Source organism: Eurytemora carolleeae, unplaced genomic scaffold (assembly GCF_000591075.1).
Source record: "Eurytemora carolleeae unplaced genomic scaffold, Eaff_2.0 scaffold206, whole genome shotgun sequence".
Taxonomy (NCBI): Eukaryota; Metazoa; Arthropoda; class Copepoda; order Calanoida; family Temoridae; genus Eurytemora; species Eurytemora carolleeae.
In genome coordinates, this window is record NW_019396213.1 from 309,370 (window position 1) to 331,810 (window position 22,441).

General features: G+C 30.7%; 1 protein-coding gene across 2 annotated transcripts in view; it reads left to right on the plus strand.

Annotated features, from left to right (window-relative positions):
* Positions 1-20,395, plus strand: part of LOC111698312 (adhesion G protein-coupled receptor L3) — a 34,139-nt gene extending 13,744 nt beyond the window's left edge. Inside the window, exons 14-45 of one of the 2 annotated variants that reach the window (XM_023468621.1) lie at positions 339-430; positions 2,105-2,188; positions 2,615-2,745; positions 3,507-3,752; positions 4,254-4,296; positions 4,645-4,705; positions 5,028-5,129; positions 5,210-5,311; positions 6,379-6,438; positions 6,618-6,675; positions 7,033-7,108; positions 7,653-7,721; positions 8,349-8,383; positions 8,544-8,582; positions 8,633-8,657; positions 9,642-9,716; positions 9,787-9,859; positions 10,133-10,207; positions 11,270-11,391; positions 12,024-12,098; positions 12,600-12,719; positions 13,079-13,181; positions 13,301-13,400; positions 13,456-13,522; positions 14,045-14,128; positions 16,133-16,193; positions 16,604-16,681; positions 17,727-17,841; positions 18,060-18,115; positions 18,650-18,810; positions 19,431-19,610; positions 19,914-20,395. In XM_023468621.1, coding sequence (XP_023324389.1) covers positions 339-430; positions 2,105-2,188; positions 2,615-2,745; positions 3,507-3,752; positions 4,254-4,296; positions 4,645-4,705; positions 5,028-5,129; positions 5,210-5,311; positions 6,379-6,438; positions 6,618-6,675; positions 7,033-7,108; positions 7,653-7,721; positions 8,349-8,383; positions 8,544-8,582; positions 8,633-8,657; positions 9,642-9,716; positions 9,787-9,859; positions 10,133-10,207; positions 11,270-11,391; positions 12,024-12,098; positions 12,600-12,719; positions 13,079-13,181; positions 13,301-13,400; positions 13,456-13,522; positions 14,045-14,128; positions 16,133-16,193; positions 16,604-16,681; positions 17,727-17,841; positions 18,060-18,115; positions 18,650-18,810; positions 19,431-19,610; positions 19,914-20,322 — 3,177 coding nt within the window. In that variant the 3' untranslated portion in view covers positions 20,323-20,395. Of the gene's footprint in view, positions 1-338; positions 431-2,104; positions 2,189-2,614; positions 2,746-3,506; positions 3,753-4,253; positions 4,297-4,644; positions 4,706-5,027; positions 5,130-5,209; positions 5,312-6,378; positions 6,439-6,617; positions 6,676-7,032; positions 7,109-7,652; positions 7,722-8,348; positions 8,384-8,543; positions 8,583-8,632; positions 8,658-9,641; positions 9,717-9,786; positions 9,860-10,132; positions 10,208-11,269; positions 11,392-12,023; positions 12,099-12,599; positions 12,720-13,078; positions 13,182-13,300; positions 13,401-13,455; positions 13,523-14,044; positions 14,129-16,132; positions 16,194-16,603; positions 16,682-17,726; positions 17,842-18,059; positions 18,116-18,649; positions 18,811-19,052; positions 19,111-19,430; positions 19,611-19,913 lie in introns of those variants that run through there. The other variant, XM_023468622.1, reaches the window with a different exon arrangement.
* The last annotated feature ends 2,046 nt before the right edge of the window (positions 20,396-22,441 follow it).

The following is a 22,441-nucleotide window of genomic DNA, read 5'->3' on the forward strand; positions in this document are numbered from 1 at the left end:
CAGATTATATTCAGATTGTAGTTTACATGAAACCAGCAGATTATATTCAGATTGTAGTTTACATGAAACCAGCAGATTATATTCAGATTGTAGTTTACATGAAACCAGCAGATTATATTCAGATTGTAGCTAACATGAAACCAGCAGATTATTTTCAGATTGTAGTTTACATGAAACCAACAGATTATATTCAGATTGTAGTTTACATGAAACCAACAGATTATATTCAGATTGTAGTTTACATGAAAACAGCAGATTATATTCAGATTGTAGTTTACATGAAACCAGCAGATTATATTCAGATTGTAGTTTACATGAAACCAGCAGACTATATTCAGATTGTAGTTTACATGAAACCAGCAGATGACAAGGAAAACAGTAAAAATGGAAACTATATCAACTGTGTTTGTAATGTTCTAAATAAAGACAGGTAATATGATTATTTCAGAACAAAATTTTTTTATTTTGTAAAATATAAATCTGTATTTATTTAAATATAATATTTTGTTGACAAAAACCATCAATTATCTTAAGGCGAAAGTTTTGCATCCTAAATCTGTGGGTTCAGAATTTAGACGATCCTACCCTTTTTAATTGGTTAACCTTGAAGGCTATAATGATTTTTAACAAACTCTCCGGTTTATATATATTCTAGGCTTTTAGGACGCTTCGCGTCCATCTTCTAATTCAACTTTTAATTGTGGCTTTATCTGTGAGCATCTGCTCTTTGTACAGTATAAAATTTCTTTTTTAAAGTTTTAAGTTTTTGAAATTTTGATCATGCATAAACCTTCCCTGATAAACCTTCCTTGGGGTCACGTGAGGTCGCATACCAAATTTGGGCCCGATCGGTTCGGCCGTTCTGAGGTTTATTGAATACAAACAGACAATCAGACAGACAAGCAAAGTATTCGCGAATTTGGACTTAGATTCTTCAATTTAATCGTTTACATTGGGAATATAGAATATAAATGTATCTGGTATTCATTAGTTTTCTATCGACTATATCTGATATATCTGGTATTTATTAGTTTTCAACCAACTATATCTGATGTATCTGATATTTATTAGTTTTCTACCGACTATATCTAAAGTATCGGGTATTTGTTAGTTTTCTACCAACTATATCTGATGTATCTGGTATTTATTAGTTTTCTACCGACTATATCTGTGTTGTCGCAAAGGAACAAGATTCTGACGATGAACAGATAGACAAGGTATAATCCACGAATCAAAATCGATAATGCAGAAAACTCTTTATTTCCTAAAAAAATAACGAAGTGAATAATGATAAATAATTATTACAGGGTTTACAAATTTATAATGAAAAGATTCTTACGATCTATTTTCCTATTCGTGAGACTATCTGATACTGACTATATCTGATATATCTGGTATTTATTAGTTTTCTACCGACTATATCTGATGTATCTGGTATTTATTAGTTTTCTACCGACTATATCTGATATATCTGGTATTTATTAGTTTAGTTTAGTATTCACTAGTTTTCTACCGACTATATCTGATGTATCTGGTATTTATTAGTTTTCTACCGACTATATCTGATGTAGCTGGTATTTATTAGTTTTCTACCAACTATATCTGATGTATCTGGTATTTATTAGTTTTCTACCGACTATATCTGATGTATCTGTTATTTTTTAGTTTTCTATCCACTATATCTGATGTAGCTGGTATTTATTAGTTTTCTACCGACTATATCTGATGTAGCTGGTATTTATTAGTTTTCTACCAACTATATCTGATATATCTGGTATTCACTAGTTTTCTACCGACTATATCTGATGTATCTGGTATTTATTAGTTTTCTACCGACTATATATGATGCATCTGGTATTTATTAGTTTTCTACCGACTAATCTGTTGTTTCTGGTATTTATTAGTTTTCTATGGACTATATCTGATGTAGCTGGTATTTATTAGTTTTCTACCGACTATATCTGATGTATCTGGTATTTTATAGTTTTCTACCGACTATATCTGATATATCTGATATTAATTAGTTTTCTACCGACTATATCTGATATATCTGGTATTTATAAGTTTTCTACCGAATATTTCTGATATATCTGGTATTTATTAGTTTTCTACCGACTATATCTGATATATCTGATGGGTGTGATGAAAGCTGGTGTCCCCCTGCTCCAGGACCCTGTGGATCTATACAGTAAACATATTTTTAATGGGAGTATTCAGATTATAAGGGTAATATGGAAGGTACTAATTGTTAATAACAGGCATTCTTTTGTTCTACTTATACGTCTAACCCCCAAAAAATTAAAATCAATTGTAATTTTACTTGTAAAAATTTGTCTCAATTGATCTTTTTTAATTCCATTTTCTTTACCGACGCCTAGCGAAATAGTCATACTCTAATTAAAAAAGCTTTCTTTCTGCATCCGTTCAGAGCAGTATACATTTTTAGAAATATTATTTAAAAATTTAAATATTTGAGACAAAATTAATCTACATATTTTAATATATTTGTTTATTTATATGAACATGCAATTGTATATAGAACATCTATCTAAAATTAGGAAAAAATAATAATTTTTTTTCAAAAAAAAAAAATTAAAAAGTTGGACAATTTCAGACCCGGGTTGGGCGGATATAGTCTTTACTGTCAATGGCCTTCGAACCCAAATGGCACGGATGCATGTTTTGATCTGATAGCTAACCCAGAATCTTTTTATAAGAACTCACCTGCAAGGTTTACACCTTTAGGTAATCATAATGTAACAATGCCAAAACTCCGAAAGGGTTTCTAAGTATTCTCTAACTCACACTTAAAGCTCTCTGAATCTGTTTCTCTACCAAATATTGATTAACACAACCATACGTAGTCAGAGTCTATATCCAACTAACTATATTTAGATATAATGGTACATAATGGTGTATCACAAGGTACAAAGCTGATTTCATTTATTTATTACAATGATTATGGCAACAAATGTATATTTGTATACTCAGAGCTATGAACCTCCATTTAAAGAATGGGATGCATAATTCACAACGGTACCCTTTTTCTGATCAATGATGTGGGAGATAGTGTCATTTTTCAACTAGAAAAGTATTTAATTCTCACAACTTCCTCAATTATTTCTGCAGCAGAAATCTGCAATTCATTATTAAAATAATACATTTTCAAAAATAGATTTTAATCTTGATTTAACTTTAAATCTTTTAAGGATTCTATTTTCCCTTAAACTTGTGTTTACAAAAGTATATTTAAAGGAATTGCTTACTTACACCTTACTGAGCGCGCTTTTTATATAGTTTTTAACTATGTCTCTACTCATGCATTATACAACTTATATGTTCTTACTTCTTATTCTATAGTTTTTAACTATGTCTTTACTCATGCATTATACAACTTATAGTTTTTAACTATGTCTTTACTCATGCATTATACAACTTATAGTTTTTAACTATGTCTTTACTCATGCATTATACAACTTATATGTTCTTACTTCTAATTCTTACAGGAACGACCCAAAATCCCACCACTGAACTAACTGAACCTACTACAGCATCTATTAAACCTTCTACTGCAACGTCATTACTATCTACAGTAAAACCATCTACTGCAACTCCTACAACTGAAAACCCGACTCCAACACCAGGTTGTGATATGTGCCCTGGTAGAAATGATAGCAGAGGACACTATTGGGAGTCTGCGTGTGCGGGAGAGATTATTGTCAAAGACACATATTGTCCTTTCAACACCACAGGTAGTAAATTATATCCATATTGTTTATTTTCCATTCACGTGCTCATTTCCATTCACGCGCTCATTGCCATTCACGCGCTCATTTCCATTCACGTGCTCATTGCCATTAACGTGCTCATTTCCATTCACTGACTCATTACCATTTAACGGGTTCATTTCCATTCACGTGCTCATTTCCATTCAAGTGCTCATTTCCATTCACGTGCTCATTTCCATTCACGTGCTCATTTCCATTCACGGGCTCATTTCCATTCATATAGATCCAGAATCAAAGTATCGCAACGACTTGCCTCACTAACCACAAATGCTTTTCCGCATAGGCATGTACATTGTACATGTCAGAACTATAAAGCACTTGTTTTTAGCTTTATTTTTGCAAAATTAATTGGATACATTTTCCTCAATTTCTGTGCGAGAGCTTTCACCCTTTGGATCACTGTGTAACTATCAATAAAATAATAAAATAATTTTATTTTGATAAACTTGATGTTTTTTTTTACAGGGTCAGCCACTTGGACATGTGACAACATAACACTAACATTCACGTAAGTTATTAATAGAAAAAGTTGTATATATTTTTAACAAATAAAAAAAGATTTCTTTCAAATTCTATTTTTCATTTTTGTAAAAATGTCTGTATTTTTAAAGTCCCCGACGACTTCCCCCCCCCCCTTCCAAACCCATTAAAAATTTACATCTTTGGAATATTCCCATTAACAGTCCTATCCATAGCGCTCGGTCCCCAATCTTGCCCTAACTGTAAAGCTTGGCCCTTACACTGTACTAGCGATTTAGCTTTTTTAATGGCGTTGGGGGGGGGGGGTGCTTGTTTTAGGAATGGAAGCCAAAACTTTACAAAAATTAATTGTCTTTCAAAGAAAAAATATTTTTAGACCAGAGGAACCAGATAGAACCAGTTGCTATGCTGAATGGTTAGATAATGTAGAAAATATGGTACATTTTTAGTTTAAAAAAGTTGTCCAAAAAGGCGTCTGCCTTGTTAATATTTAAAAAAATAGATATTGGATGTGTGAGACGTTTTTATTTAATGAAATAAAACCAGACCGTAATTATTTTTTATCTCGTTTGATTTTAAAAGCACAAAAAATATTCTTAAAATGCCGGTACTAATTTTTGTTAATTTTTAAAAGCATAAATGTTAAATTAAGTTCACACATAAAGATTAATGGCAAGATCAATCTCAAAAAAGAACACTTATCTAAACTTATTAAAAAAAGTATTTTGTTAAATGGGACATGGTATGAACTTTATTTAGTCCAAGAACAGCACTGCAGACCGGAAAAAGATTACTGAAGAGATTTTGCGGCATCTATCCACAGAAAATATTACGAGCGGAACGCTTATTAGGATTATTATGGTAATTCTCTTTATTTCAATAATTTTCTAAAACTATTTTTTAAATTTTTTCATACATTTTTTAAAAACATTTTATATCAGGTTGGTATTGAAATGTCATCTCCAATTGAAACCCTGCAACCTGTTCTAACGGACAGTGATGCTTTTTTTAATTCTAAAAACATTACTAAAGATTATTTACAGGTATAGATACAATTACATTTTATTAAAATAAAGAGTAAATAAAAATATTTAATCAATCTAATCAATGTATTATCGATCGGAAGAAACCTGAAAATTGATTTTAACTGAACTGAACTAATATTAATATATTTTTTTTAAACCAGTAACTTCATTTAAAAATTGTTTTAAACTTTTAAACATAAAGAATCATTTTTCAGATTGCTAGTGATCTTTTTAAAATTTTGATAGCTAGTGATATATTTATATTTTAAATAGCATGTAATCTTTTAAACATTCTAGATTGCCAGTGATCTTTTTATATTTTAGATGGCTATTGATCTTTTTATATTTTAAATTGTTAATGATCTTTATATATTTTAGATAGTTAGTGATCTTTTTTATATTCTAGATTGCTAGTGCTATTTTATATTTTAGATGGCTATTGATCTTTTTATATTTTAAATTGCTAATGATTTTTATATATTTTAGATAGTTAGTGATCTTTTTATATTGTAGATAGCTATAGTGATCTTTTTATATTTTAGATAGCTAGTGATATTTATATATTACTAGGCTTTCTTCTATTTAAATGGTGAACATGTTCTTTTTGTTTACATTTTAAAACAAAGAAGAAAAAAATTCGCGGATTTTCATGAATATAAATTTTTTACAAAATTAAAAAACCTTTAAAACACATTTTTTTAAATTTTTATCATTCATAAACCTTCCCTGTGGTCACGTAATGTCCCACAAAAAATGTGGGCCCGATCGGTTCAGCCGTTTTGACGTTTATTGGATAAAAAACAAACAGACAGACAAACCAAATTTTTATATAGACAGATAGCTAGTGATCTTTCTATATTCTAGATTGCTAGTGATATTCTTATATTTTAAATAGCTACAGTGATATTTTTATACTATAGATAGCTAGCGAGCTTTTTAAAGTTTAGATAGCTTGTGATCTTTTTATATTCTATAAATTGCCAGTGATATTTTTATATTCTATAAATTGCTAGTGATATTTTTATATTCTAGATAGCTAGTGATCTTTTTATATTTTAGATGCTAGTGATATTTTTATATTCTAGATAGCTAGTGATCTTTTTCAACAAAAACTAGCATGGAAAGAAATGGAGAGTAGCGAACAAGTAAACTATTTTAATAACATTTATCATAAAAATTGAAACAATTTGTCTAATAAGGAAATTTTTTGATACAATCAAATGTATTCTGTAAAAAAACACCCAAATTTAATTATGTATTAAAAATTAAATTAACCACAAAAAGTTTTTAATATTTAATTATAATTTTAAAATTTAATTTTTAGGCATTTAACAGTTTTGAGTTGGTTCGATCAAATGAACTCATGGCATACAAACACCTAGGTATCAAACAAGGGGACTCAAAAAAATATGACAAAAACAATTGAACTGACTTTTTGGATCCCAACTTTCCCTGAAAACTAAACTTTCTTTAAAAAAAGTAAACTCATTAAACTTAGCTAAGAACATTCTCGTGGTTCTTCTAACAAGTTCAACAATCAAAATTTGAGACAGGTCGGTCAAATATTTCCGGAGTTCTGATCGGACATACAAACATACAGAGATTACTACTTTATAAGTATATGTATATGTGTATTTTATTTTATTTCTTGATGTTCTAGCATTAACAATTTGGAGTTTAGTGGGCACTGTTCCACCCCCCCCCCCTCCTAATACATTCTTGATCTAAATATATTTCAGATTATGTACACACAGAAGATATAGACTCAGATTTAGCTGAACTACCGTACACAGATACCACTTTTGTGGACAATAGGTTTTTAAATTCATCTTTATATATTTTGCTTGTCTAATATGCATGAAAACAGCTGAACCATGCCGGCCCAAAATTTGTTGTGGGACCTGACGGAACCCAAGGGAAGGTTTATGGATGATTGAAATTTCAAAAATTTGTCTCGAACAAAATTCGATTTTCATTAAATTTTTGAAAATTTTGAAAATCCATGAAATTTTTTTGAAATCCGCGAAAAGAACATGTTTACACTTGAAATAAAACCCTAGTTTATTATCATCATTATTATAAAAAGAAATGTACATTGCCCTGAATTTTGTGCGATAATATTTCATTCAATACAAGACTTTTAGGGCGCTTTGAGTTGGTAATTCTTTCAGCTTTTAAAGTATTGCATTTCCCCTGTAATACGCTTGTTTTATGCAGATTGCAGATTTTTCTGGATTTATTTGGGGATTTTTTAAATTCAAATAATTCAAATTCTGGGGGCATGCTAACCACCGAACAACGCAAATTTTCAATCAAGTGAGTCAAAATTGTCAATATCGTTTTATTTTTCCTTGTTTAGAAACATGATAAAACTTCATCTCTCCTCTGGAGCTGAAAATACATCTGCTGGACTACCCCCCTGGATAAAGTAATTTTTAAAACAATTCTATCCTGGTGGAATGTACAGTCAGAGAGGTCGCTGAACAATCTCACACCGCTTGCTGGCTAACATTTTGAATCGCCGATTCAAAGTTTAGCTGAACCATCACCTACGTTGTTCAACGACTTCTCGCAATTCATTAAACCCAATCCTAGTGTTGTCATTTTTTATGTCTCCAGATTTTTCTTTTGCTTCTTGAATTTATATTTGGTTCAAAAGTTGTCAAAAGTTCTTATAAAAACATTCACAGTTCAATAAAATTAAAACTGTTATTTGAACGAAATTTAAAGAGTTAAAGAAAAAATATAATAATGAGTTGATAATTTTAATTGTTTTTTTTTATTTTAAGTTTTACCTTTCATATTATCTTTTTTATCTTTACTATTTTTTTAACCAGTTAGTAAAGGAAGATAAAATGATTGTAAGAAAGAATTATCATCTGAAACTACTATGAAAAAAAGCCAAACTTTTCTAACTTTTAAAGTAAAATCGTTAAAACCTTTAGCATATTAAATATCCTGCTCATATGTTACAACAATAATGAATGTACATATAATCATTGTTTAAATTTTTATTAATTATAATTTTTTTTACTTTAAACGTGGATGCTTTTAGGATGCAAGGTTCTTGGCTTCAAGATATAGATGCAGGGATGGATAAAAAGCTTTTCAAAATTTATTCACAAATATACATATAAATATAATTATTACGATGCGAATATTAAGTTTTAAAAATATTCTTTTTATAATATATAAAAAAACTTAGTCAAGAAACCTTTACAAGATTTATTCTAAATAGCTTATTTAACAGATAACAATACTGATATCTTTGGAGCCTCATATAGCAAAGGTTAGTGAACACAAAAGAGTAGTTTCAGAAAATAAATGTTTTATTTTCAGATCTCTTTCCCCGTGGAATTTTCAGGTAATTCTTTGTTAGAATTTCTGATAAGAAGCGTAAACTTGTAAAATATTTTTATTAGTCAGTAGGCAAAGTACATTCCTTTATAAAAACCTGTTTTAATCTGTAACACTTTTCATTAAATCTTGCTATTCTAAAATACTTATGCAGTTCCGTTTTAAAACCAGCTTTTTACAAAAAAATGTCATTTACTCTGAGAGTATAAACAATACATTTTCAAGATAGTTTCCAAAGGTTTGATAAATAATTCTCTTATTTTAGAATGCAAAGGAAAATTATAAGCATTAGTTTTCCAGTAAAGCTTTATTCATGAAAAGTTACGTAAATAATAAATATTTATTTTGATAAAACAGGACAGATGATACATTTTTAATCAAACAGTACAGATGATACAGTTTCAATAATACAGTACAGATGATTCATTTCTAATAAAACAGGACAGATGATTCATTTCTAATAAAACAGGACAGATGATTCATTTCTAATAAAACAGGACAGATGATTTAGTTTTAACAAAACAGGACAGATGATTCGGTTTTAATAAAACAGGACAGATGATTCATTTCTAATAAAACAGGACAGATGATTCATTTCTAATAAAACAGGACAGATGATTCATTTCTAATAAAACAGGACAGATGATTTAGTTTTAACAAAACAGGACAGATGATTCGGTTTTAATAAAACAGGACATATGATTCAGATAAAATCAATTAGGACATATTATTCAGTTTTGGCAAAACAGGACATATAATTCAGCTTTAATCAAACAGGACAGATGATTCAGTTTTAATCCAACAGGACAGATGATTCGGTTTTAATAAAACAGGACAGATGATTCGGTTTTAATAAAACAGGACATATGATTCAGATAAAATCAATTAGGACATATTTGGCAAAACAGGACATATAATTCAGCTTTAACAAACAGGACAGATGATTCAGTTTTAATCAAACAGGACAGATGATTCAGTTTTAATCCAACAGGACAGATGATTCGGTTTTCGAAGGAAGAACAAACAATATTGTTTTCAACACCATCAATACTATTTTATCTTTTAGGTAAACTTTATTCTTTTTGTTATTTATAAGATTAGTTTATACATATTTATAATTTAATCTTTACTTTTAGTATTAACAAACAACCTATTGAGTTCAATGGTTCAACAGTTCTAATTCACTTTGATCATCAAAATAAATCATTGGTAATCAAAATCTTGAATAAAGTTCTTTTAATTTTGTATCCTTAAGAAATCTGAAGGAAAAATGTTAAATTTTAAATTAAAAATATTGTTCAAAAAAGCAAAAATTGACAAGTCTTGATCAAAAGTCTCTCTGAAAAAAATTTGCAGTAACAAAGATATTTAAAAAATTTTCAAATTCAATCATTGAATGAGTTAAAAAATGGAAATAGAGAACCTTAAAAAAAATTAAAATTTTTTCAAAAATCTAAAGTGATGTAAAAAATATTATGTTAGGCTTGTTCTTTCTGTAAACGACAATGTGTCTCCTGGGACGAGAAAGAACATTTATTTACATCAAGAGGATGCTCGGTAAACAAAAAAAACCCAAAAAAATCCACGGCCCCCCGTGCCTCTTGAAAAATAAGCCATGGCTAATTCTTCAAAGATAAAATTTCAAATTTTTAAGAATTGTATTAATTTATTAATAAAATTCCAAAAAAGTAGCATCACGAGAATTGCCCTGGAAGGGACTGGTTCATTTGGTATACCGTCCTGTTTTGCCTGGAATAATCTGTATCTGTACTGTACTGTTTAGGTTCAGTTTTCTAAATTGTGTGTTGTTTAGGTTCAGTTTTCTAAATTGTATGTTGTTATGGTTCAGTTTTCTAAATTGTATGTTGTTAAGGTTCAGTTTTCTAAATTGTTGTTGTTAAGGTTCAGTTTTCTAAATTGTATGTTGTTATGGTTCAGTTTTCTAAATTGTATGTTGTTAAGGTTCAGTTTTCTAAATTGTATGTTGTTAAGGTTCAGTTTTCTAAATTGTATGTTGTTATGGTTCAGTTTTCTTAATTGTATGTTGTTAAAGTTCAGTTTTCTATATTGTAGGCTGATAAGTTTCTTTCTATTTTGTATATTGTTAAGGTTCAGTTTTCTAAATTGTACGCTGTTAAGGTTCAGTTTTCTATATTGTACGCTGTTAAGGTTCAGTTTTCTAAATTGTATGTTGTTATGGTTCAGTTTTCTAAATTGTATGTTGTTTAGGATCAGTTTTCTAAATTGTGCGCTGTTAAGGTTCAGTTTTCTAAATTGTACGCTGTTAAGGTTCAGTTTTCTAAATTGTGCGCTGTTTAGGTTCAGTTTTCTAAATTGTGCGCTGTTCAGGTTCAGTTTTCTAAATTGTGCGCTGTTCAGGTTCAGTTTTCTAAATTGTATGTTGTTTAGGATCAGTTTTCTAAATTGTGCGCTGTTCAGGTTCAGTTTTCTAAATTGTGCGCTGTTCAGGTTCAGTTTTCTAAATTGTGCGCTGTTCAGGTTCAGTTTTCTAAATTGTATGTTGTTTAGGATCAGTTTTCTAAATTGTGCGCTGTTCAGGTTCAGTTTTCTAAATTGTACGCTGTTAAGGTTCAGTTTTCTAAATTGTGCGCTGTTCAGGTTCAGTTTTCCAACAAGACGATGACAATTTGTGAATGTTCTCACTTAACAAATTTTGGATTAATGTTCGATATTAACAACGCATTTCAAGATTGGGACCCAGTTCAAACTAAAATACTCAGGTAAAGGAATTGAGTTTTTCCCACAACATCAAATCTTCTAATCCCTATATTTTTCTACCTAATAAGTTGAAAACCTTTGTTGTTTCAAACTTAAAAGTTTACGACATTGGGTTGCAAAGCTAGAGAAAGGGATTAGAAAATTCGAGTTTTTTGGCAAATACTTAATTCCTTTGAGTTATTTATTTCAACCATTAAGTGTTTTTTAATCAACAAACTTTCTGAAAAAGAGGGACAAAAGTTATCAAAAATTGCGAAATTTCCAAAATTCCATGAGTATTTTACAAAATTTTCTAAAAGAAACTCGACATTTCTAATAATGAACCACGAATTCTACTAGATCAAAAAGGAATTGAGTCTTTGCCACCATCAGGTTGCAAAGATATAGAGATTAGAAAATTTGAGTTTGTGACAAAGACTCAATTCCTTTCTAGTTTAAAATGTCTAAGGTGATTGACAGCTATAAATATTTGAAAGAAAGGATTTGCAGCCAATTTTGTTTTATTAGAAATTAGAAAAGGAATTTAGAAATTCACAAATTCCTGAGTATTTGGGAAATGTATTTTTACATTTTTGTAAAATGTATTTTTACATTTTTGTGATCAGTAAAAAATATACAATTTTTTCCTTTTCAGTATTTTGTCTGATATTCTGCTTTCTTTTTCGTGTGTCTGTGCTTTTGCCACCTTCGTTATTCTGAACCTGAGCAAGTAAGAGTATTTTAGGGGTTCGTTTCATTATTAAACGGTCTATAGTGCACCTCTATTCATAGAGAGCATGTATTATTTACAACAGTACCCTTGCAACATTCGTCTGAGCAAAATTCTTTAAGATAAGTCATTTTTCTATCAAAAGTTTTACTTTCTCAAAAGAAGTGACTTTAGGATTTATGCACCTAAGTTATAAATGTAAACTGACAGATTTGATCTTAAAAAAAGAACAATTATTTCTCACATAAAGGTTTAAAAATACCACTCTTTACATACAGTGGATTAAATATAAATTAAGTTGATAGACCATAAAATGTGTCTTGTTTTTCTTTATATCGTTAACTACAGTGGTAAGCGATTATATCAATACAATGAAAACGACTTTTTACTTAAGTTTTGATTGTGCACAAGCTTTTTCAAATAACAAGTTTACAAGTAATAAAAGGACGTCTTCATTGTATTGATTTTATCGACCACCAGCACTGTAACTTAATTTTTTAGGCTTCCAGGAAGTCCAAGAATCAATATTGTTAAAAATAGAGCTTTTTCTCTTTTTGGTCTCTACTTTCTCTTTCTCTTAGGGTTTGATAAAAATCAATTCGATCTCCCACAAAATATAAAGTAAGTTAGAATTTATATTTTCATGTCACTTTGCCTTAAATACCATCCCTGATTTTTTCATGTCCATATAAATTGTCCTATTCTACGCCCATGTCCATTTCTGACCTTTAAATTGTCCTACTTACACCCATGTCCATTTCTGACCTCTAAATTGTCCTACTCTACGCCAATGTCCATTTCTGACCTTTAAATTGTCCTACTTAGGCCCATGACCAATTAGAGGTTAAAATTATCTCGACCACGTCAAATCTCCCTCGAAAATGCTCCATAAAAAAACTCACCCCGCAAAAAAAATAATATCCCACGCTTTCGAATAGTTTAAATGATTTTTAAGTTAATTTTTGTTTAAAAATGTTCAGGGATATATCTTGTTCAATAGTTGCGATACTTCTTCACTTTTTTGGACTTTCCACTTTTTGTTGGACTCTACTAGAGGGGTTACAGCTTAACAAGTCATTGGAGGTAGAAAAAAATTTTGCTATTGCACGTTCTAGATTTTTTTCTGTGAACAATCTAAGTTTAAATTATTGATGATTATTGCTGAGCAAAAAAGGTTTTAGCTGATTTTTCCTCAATTTCAGGCCAATACTCTGACAGATATAGATAGAAGAAAGTACACCAAACTTCTTAGATATCTGTTCGGATATGGTGCTCCCCTTAGCATCATAACATTAACATTAGGTCAGTTGAAAACCTTGAAAATTTAACTTATTTTCTAAATTGCATATTTTTTCAGGAATTACGTATGTTTTGGGTTTTGATCAAAGTGCATATCAGAATACAGAGGTGTACTGCTGGCTTAGGAATGGATATTTTTTAAATCTTTTCTTTCTTCTTGCAAAATTGCATTTATTTAAGAGACTGTTGTTTAAAATCTATGATAATCATATATTACATCATATTGAAAAATTAAAGTTAAACATTGTTCTGTGAATGATTTCTGGAGGGCCAAGGATTTTTTTTCTTCAAAATAATGTTAACATCAAAATAGAAGTTGTGCTTCCTTTTTTTTAAAAACAACGTTTACATTTTTTTCCAAAATTGTTTACATTTTTTTCCAAAATTGTTTACATTTTTTTCCAAAATTGTTTACATTTTTTTACTACGAGTTGCAAGAAATTAAAGATTTTTAAGGTTTTTATATAACTTTAGAATGTAATCTAAGAAAACTAAGCTAAATGAAGACACCAGATTCTTAAATTTTTGTTTATCCCAAATATTTAAAATAATTGTATGGAAACAGATTTATAGACACATGCAAACTATAATATTAGAAAATTATTCAATTGAAATATTAAGTAAAGAAAATAATCGTATATTCTTAGAGAGAAGGATTTTATATTAGCATTTGCTGTTCCTGCTGGAGTAGTTATAGTCTTCAACCTTTACGTCTTTGCAAAATCATTCAGGTTTCTAGATTTCAGGTTTTTTAACGGGAGGGGACTATCCATTTATATAGTTACAACACGATTCACAACGGTACTGTTCAAACTTTAACACATATGAATTAGACAACTAAGAAGGTTAAATTATACTATACATTACTGGTTATGAAAATAAAAATAAACAATATCTGCTGTTTCATGGGTTTCAGCAAATCGTTTCAAAAATTTCAAAACAATTTCAAAAACGAAAGTGCATATTCCTTAACATCGACATCCTTAAAAAATGCAGAAAATTCTTTTAACCGAGATATTTTTTTAAACAATTTATTATTTTTGAATTTTTAATCTTAAAAATTGGATACCGTTTTTTTGTTTTTTTTTCTTAAACAATTTATTATTTTTTAATTTTTAAATCTTTTAAACTGGATACATTTAATAAAATATTGGATACAGTTGATACAGAAAAAATCTGATTTTATTATTCTTCTTCTCATTGTTTCTCTCCTAGCTTATATTCCTTTTTTCTTGTCCCTTTGTTGACTGTCCGTGATTCTGATAATTTTGAAAAAAATAAAATATTGTCGAAACCAGTATTTTTGAGACACAATCGTAATTGTATGATCTGTATTCTGATTCTGCAGACTCATTTTCTGCTGCAGTTGTTAGTTTTCAGTTTTATTTCAAAACCAGGAATGCCTGACCTGACAAGATGATCAGACTTGAAGGTTTAGGCAGAGGGGAACGTTAGGCAGTTATTTCAATTTTATTCTGTACTTTGAGTTTTGTGTCCAAATCCTAGTTTCGCCTAGTGATCTAAAAAATGGAGCCCACAACATTTGTCCACAATGAAATCAATTCCAAATGCTGTTTGTGACAAATAGGTAGGGTTGAGGTGAAGGAGGTGGAAATTTTGAGTGGGTCAGGAAGGGAGGGTTTCGTGGGATTCCCATAGAAAATCCCTACTTTTTCCCTTCTCTTCATGGTTCCCACTGTGCGGCATTTTAGGTTACACATTGGAGTTGCACTGCATGTACATAAATTATTGGGGAGTTGCCGCTGTTGTACCTCAGAATACTGCCTCGTCTACAGTAATCTTTTCCTCGCAGACGGCAGTGAAAAAACCCGTATCATTGTGCATGGTGCACCCAGGGGCGGACATAAGGATTCTGTAGGGGGGGTAAATATTTTTAATTTGGCGCGCGAAGCGAGCCGAATTTTTTTTTACCCCCCCTAGAAAAATATCATGATGTATATCAAATTATTGGTTTTAATTGGGTTTGATTTGCATTTTCCACTCATTTCTGGGATTTACAAACTCAATCTAATAAAGGCTTCATTACATAAACCCCCCTTATTTACGCCACTGCCGGGTAACTTCTTGTAATTGGATGAAATGTTCTTGAAGGATTTTCAGCATTTTTACTTCCCCCAGGATTCTGGGGGGGGGGGTAAATAACCCCAATAACCCCCCTTATGGCCGCCACTGGGTGCACAACCTATCAGGGTTCTACATTCTATGTTTCCATTTTCCTCGTTTCGGGCAATATGGGAGGGGAATGAGAAGCATAAAGAAAAACCTCCCTCTCTGCACTATTATTTTCTTTTTTCCAAGCAGGGTGTACTGCCATGTTTTATTCCACACAGGGCTCCGATCTGCCGTGTGAAACTAGGAGTGCATGTATAAGAACCTGACTGTCCTGAGGCTCAGTGGCAACTGTTTTAATCGAGATATAAATAAAGGAAACAAAAGTTTCAACCTCTTAACAACTTTTAACATTCGGTTGAACTTTTGTTTGTTTCGGGAAAAGAAATTATTTCTCAATGTACCATGTTTCGTAGATTTCAAAATCTAAAAACACTGTCCAATATTATGATAACACACAGTGTTAACAGTCTTAATTAATTACAAAATGATTACATATTCTATCTTGGTTATAACAATTGGAAAGTATTCATAAAATGCACAAAATTTTGCACCAAGTTGAGACCAACCTTGCTTTAGCCTGAAAGTAATGCTTTGTTTTCTAGGATAGCTTCAGCTGCTAGAGTAAAGTATAACGGAACAACAACTGAGAAACTAATGGGACAGGTTCATATCAAATCATTTGTAAAAATCTAAATAAAATTACAAAATTAAATTGTTTTATTTTGAAAACAGAACAATTCTGTCAATTTCATTCCTGTTTTTGCTGTAAAAAATTCGAAAATTGATTTGATGGAGAAAGCTTTTTGAGAGAAAAAAAACTAAGGATCTCTCCATCATTTTTGCTGACTTAAAAATGCCGCGCTGTACATTTAACTCTTTCATTGGATGTTCACTTGAAATTACTTCGACAAAGCCATGTAATTTCGTAATTTCGTACTTTTTTAATTTTGTAATTTTGAAATTTCGTAATTTTTTAATTTTTTAATTTCGTAATTTTTTAATTTTGTAATTTTGTAATTTCGTAATTTGTAATTTCGTAATTTCGTAATTTCTTAATTTTGTCATTTTGTAAGGTTAAATCCTGGATTATTCTTTCCTTTTTGTTGGGAACCACCTGGTCAGTGGGATTCTTTATACAGGAGGGAACACAGGTAAACCAGTGGGATTCTTTATACAAGAGGGAACACAGGTAAACCAGTGGGATTCTTTATACAGGAGGGAACACAGGTAAACCAGTGGGATTCTTTATACAGGAGGGAACACAGGTAAACCAGTGGGATTCTTTATACAGGAGGGAACACAGGTAAACCAGTGGGATTCTTTATACAGGAGGAAACACAGGTAAACCAGTGGGATTCTTTATACAGGAGGGAACACAGGTAAACCCGGTCTATATACATTTACTTTATACTAATACATTATTGTCTATTTCAGGGGACATAGTTCCAAACCTGCAAAGTTTTCTTTAAGAGTATAAAAACTACAGCATTTATTTTTTAAAAATGGGGGGGGGGAATTTAATTGAACAAAAATGTAAAACTAACAAAATTTAGTTTTTGATGAGTCTTGATTTCATTTTCGAATATATTCTTATTTTGTATTTGTGTACCTAAGATAGCCATCAACTTGGTTTTTTATTCTTATAGTTTTTGGACCACACAAATTTGCAAAAGTTCTAATATTTCAAAACTGTACTCCGTGAAAGTTTGTTTTTATACAATTTTTTAAAGTAAGAGAAAAGATCAGGAAAAACATTCTAAAACAATTATTTGTTGGTACGTTAAATGGCTAGTCAAAACTTGAAAATATTCCATTAAAATGAATAGATTAAAAATTTATTTAAAAATCCACTAATGAAAGAAAGAAAATCTACAAAATATTTAGTTTTATGGCGTGTTTACTTAGTAAGGAAAAACTAAATATGTACAGTTCATGAGAACCAGAAAACTCTGGAATAGGAATAGGAATTTTAGACTCAAGTTATTCCTACAAATATAGACCAATGAACATGAGACACAGAAATCTTGCAAAGTAAACAGACCCAGTTCACTTTATAAATAATTCAATAAGTTACTAGTAAAACTATTTGCTTTGTAACCACGCCAAATATAAGGTATTGCTTTAATGTCACCTTCCTATTCCACAGTTTTCTGGTTCACACTGTATTATGTATTATGTATATAATCTATATTACAGGAGTTTGCCTACTTGTTTGTTTTATTAAATGGTAGTTCTGGAGTTTTCATGTTTGTACACACCATTCTTCTAAATGAAGTTGTCTTACAAGAACTTAAAATCAATCTTGGAATAGGTAAACTCTATTTAGTAAATATTTTATCTATATACTAAAGCTTCGCTCATATATATATTTGAATGTATAAATGTTAGCTATAGCTGGCCAAACGGCTAGGCCGTTTTTTCCTTCAAAAATCGATTTTATTTAAATTAGATTTTTTTAAAATTCCAAGGGTTACTCCGGGCACTTCAGTTAGTTAATTAATTTAATATAATTCAAAAACTATTTTTTAGAAAAGAACGAGAAACTTGCAATTGATAACAGTGGATCAAGGTTAAATGGAGTCAAGGTATTAAAAAGAAAATGATGAAAATATTTTTATTTTTTAAACCAAAAAGAACGTACATGAGAATGTTAAAAGTATACATATAAAATTCTGATGAAAAATATTTTGTTATAATATATTTACCGAACAACAGGAGGAAAAACCATCATTTGAAGACAAAGGTTACCACAGGATTGTAGTTTTTATTTAAGCACAAAGTTTGGGATGGATAACACATTTATAATACGAAAACTGAATTGTTGAACTCAAATCTCAGATATTTAGATAAATATGTTTTTATTTTATGCAATCTTGTCAAAATAGACACAATATTTTTATTCTTTGTAAAGTAATGGATTTTTACTTTTTAAGTCACATTGAGTAAACAATATTGTTAAAGCTCTTTGTGGAAGTAACATATTTAATTTATCCATCCTTGTCATTTTGGATAGATGTAAAATAAGTTTTATGTCTGGGATTTTAGATTGTTCTTAAATTTTTCGTATTTTAAAAACATTTGTCTAAATATTTTGTCCTTTCACTGATAAATCGTTTTAGAGTTTCCGGCGAGACCAACGTCCTGTTATCAGGAAAAGGTCTCCCCGACCTCGGATGACAACTGATTCGTCCTCCAGTGAAGAGGTTTTAAGACAAGCTACTTATCACAGGAGGAAACCTGCTCGGAGAACGGAAGTATCCGGGGTGTATTACTTGCCAGAGTAAGTTCCGTTCTAATAGATAAAGATTATAGATATCCTTGCTTTTCTATTGCAAAATTTTTTATTTTCAATTGCAACAAAAAATATCTTAAGGATTATAGTTTAGCAGAGACAAGAAAGGAGAATAACAGAATCTATTTGTTTTTAAGATAAAAATCATGAAAATCTTCCCGTTTGTTATTGGATATTTAAATTTTCATGGTTAAGTCTTTATGATTGATGTTTCACTGTCCTATGTGTAGAGATATTACGTCTGGTATGTCAACACCAGATAGTTTACACTAACCCATGTTTAGAGATAATACGTCTTGTATGTCAACACCAGATAGTTTACACTGATCCATATTCAGAGATAATACGTCTGGCATATCAACACCAGATAGTTTACACTCATCCAAGTTTAGAGATAACACGTCTGGTATGTCAACACCAGATAGTGTACACTGCCCCATGTTTAGAGGTATTACGTCTAGCATATCAACACCAGATAGTGTTAACTGGTCCATGTTTAGAGATAACAAGTCTGGTAAGTCAACACCAGATAGTTTACACTGTCACATATTTAGAGATATTACGACTGGCATGTCAACACCAGATAGTCTAAACTGTCCTATATTTAGAGATATTACGTCTGGTATGTCAACACCAGACAGCACCTCCCTGGCTTCTACATCAAGCAACTCAAATGATTACAGAGGACTGATAAATAACTCGAGGGGTTCTGGGATTAGAACAAGAGTATCAGGAAACACAAGAGTAAGGAAGAACAACGGTTATGGAAACAAAATAAGAGAACCCAGGTTAGAAATTATATGAGCCTCTTTCTTTTAACAATATACGTCAAAATGGCAGAGAGGAAATCGGCTAAATTTTCTAAAATAACTCACATGGACCCGGGAAAGGATTATGAGTTATGTTTGACAACCAAGAGTTTAAAAATGTTGCCTTAAAATATTTTTTTTGTAAATCCGCCAATGAAAAATCATCAAAAAGATTGTCATAAAGAGCCCTGTAAGCCCAGATAATTAAAATAAAACACGTTTATTCGAAAAATTGTTTTTTAATTGTTCCAAGGTTTTTACTGAAAAAAAATTCTTGTTTAGAAATCCTATTCAATGGGAAGATATGCAAGTGGTAAACCCTGCAACCAGGGTTCAGGCAGGCCTGTTTCCTTTTTTTCAAGAACAAGGTTCAAGGCCTTTATATGAAGAGCAAGACACAAGGATTCCAAAATATCAAGATCAAGATAAGAGGGGTCCACAGCATCAAGATCAAGAGACAAGGGGGCCACAAGATCAGGATCAAGAAACATGGGAGCCACAATATCAGGATCAAATGACAAGGATTCCTTATCTGGAATTAATGAGACCAATGAACCCAACACTAACCAGAGTAATGACGGGTCTACCACAACCTATGGGGTGGCTACAAATGCAACAACAACAACAACAACCACAAGATCAGGAAATCCGGGGAAGGTTAAGGTTTAATAGGCACAGCAACAAGTGGTGATTTTAAAAATTTTGTTCATTCTTTAATTGGTTCTTATTAAATGAATTTTTTTAAAATAAAAGCATAATTAACATTTGTTATTTTGACATATTTGCATTTATTTTTATGTTTTCTTTAATGTTGTCTGTGCTTTGGCTAGTTTATGCAAGCGAGTGTGGAGAAGGTTTAACAAATGTGTGAACCATTTCAGCCTTCGGGTTTTACTATCATTGATATATTTTACGCAAAAAATGCTTGCAATGAAATCTAAAAAAATCTTTACTTAGTCATGTTAATTTGTATATGCCTTTCAACTTAAGAAAAAAAGTGTTTTGTCAGGATGGAATTCATTCAATATAATAAAATAAATAAAAACATCTTAAAGAGTCCATAAAGTTGTAAAAAATTTGTCCTGAAAAACTTTATTATTTTCTATTATGTGACATAAAAGGGCAGCTCAAATCCACTTAGATTTTACATGCAAAGTTTCTATTTCATAAACAAGAATATTAAGATTAACAAGGATGGAAGAACAAATATAAAACCTAGAGGAATACACTATACAATTACTAGTAGATTTTTGTTAAACATAGGACTGTGTGGCTTTAAAAAAAACAATTTTCTTTATCATCTCAATGTTTTTGTAAAAAATTATTATTTTTAAATACCAAAATAGAACATGTTCAAATATACAACCGTTTTTTAAAACATTTTATACTTATAAATTCTATTTTTCCATACAATTCATGAAAACAAGCAATCTATCCTCTCAAGCATCAAAATGAATAAACATTTATTCACTTTGCTCAAGTAAAACCTGAAAAGTATAGGATAATTGTAAATCAAATGATTTTTTTTATTTAAAATATTTATTTAAAAAAGCAATTTGTCTTTGCTTTAAAAATAGTTTTCAACAAAGAATCAATAAAAACAAGATTTAATTTTCAATAAATAATGACCTTATCCGGCTCGGAGGGGGTACTTAAACTTAGATATTGTGCCACAGGGAAGAGAATTTGGTCTTTTTATATATTTTTCTAAAAATCTTCATGTTGATTTTCTAAAAACCTATTCTTGAAAATCGAAATGAGCCTCAATTTTTCCAGTGAGGAGGGTGTCCATGAAATTTTCAAAAGGGGGACGTCCACCCTCCCTGCCTTAGCCGCCTTTGGGCTTGACTGCAAGGGCGTTTACAGAAATAAATCTATGCGCACTCCCCCCCCCCTCTAGGAGCTCATAGGGGGGGGGGGTAAAATTATTTGAACTGTAAATTCAAAACATTTCGCTTCTTGGATATCATATGCATAAGTATTAGATACTTTAAAGGTACACATACATTCCAGTTACCTTGCCAGTACTACTTTATTTCTCATTCAAACAAAAATAGCAGAAATAAATATGTTTCTAAAAAATCGACATAATTTAAACTATAGAGATAGTAAAAGACATTTTTGAAAATTAAAAACTCAACTGAAACTTAAATCCTATGAAAAAATGTCTTAAAGGTCTATAGGTGGCCATTGTCTCCCTTGCCCCCCTCCCCCTCCTCCTCCTCTACGCCCTTGCCTTCGAGTAATTTTAAAATTTAGTTCATAAGAATAGTTCGGTCAATTGATAGTTCTATTGATACGACACCTTTGAACATCGTCTTCATTGATACTCTATGTGGCAGTTGAAGTCTCAATAATTAAACGCGGCATCTGTGATTTTATACATATATTCAAGTACGCTATATTTTACGTTTTTATTATGGAAACTGTAGATTGTATACGGCGCAGAAGAATCAATTTTCTGTTTTCTGTTTTTTTAATGAATTTAACTATTTTAATTTAACGACCATTTTGGTAAAGTTTTTAATTGATGAAACTTCGCATTGACCTTGAAGTTTGGCTGACAGGTTTCACCTGTTTACTACATGTGTAATGTTTATTTTTTTACAAATCATCCCCCTCCCCCTACTTTGACGATAATATTTTTTGAGGAGGTTTCTGGGTATATTCCTAGAGAAAGATTTTTGGACCCCCCCCCCCTCGGCGGCCTCATATCAATTTTGTACATGGATCTTACAGAAAATGTCTTAACTTGACCTAACTCGTGGCCGCAGCGCCCGGCCCAGAAAGTGTCTTAACTAACCTAACCC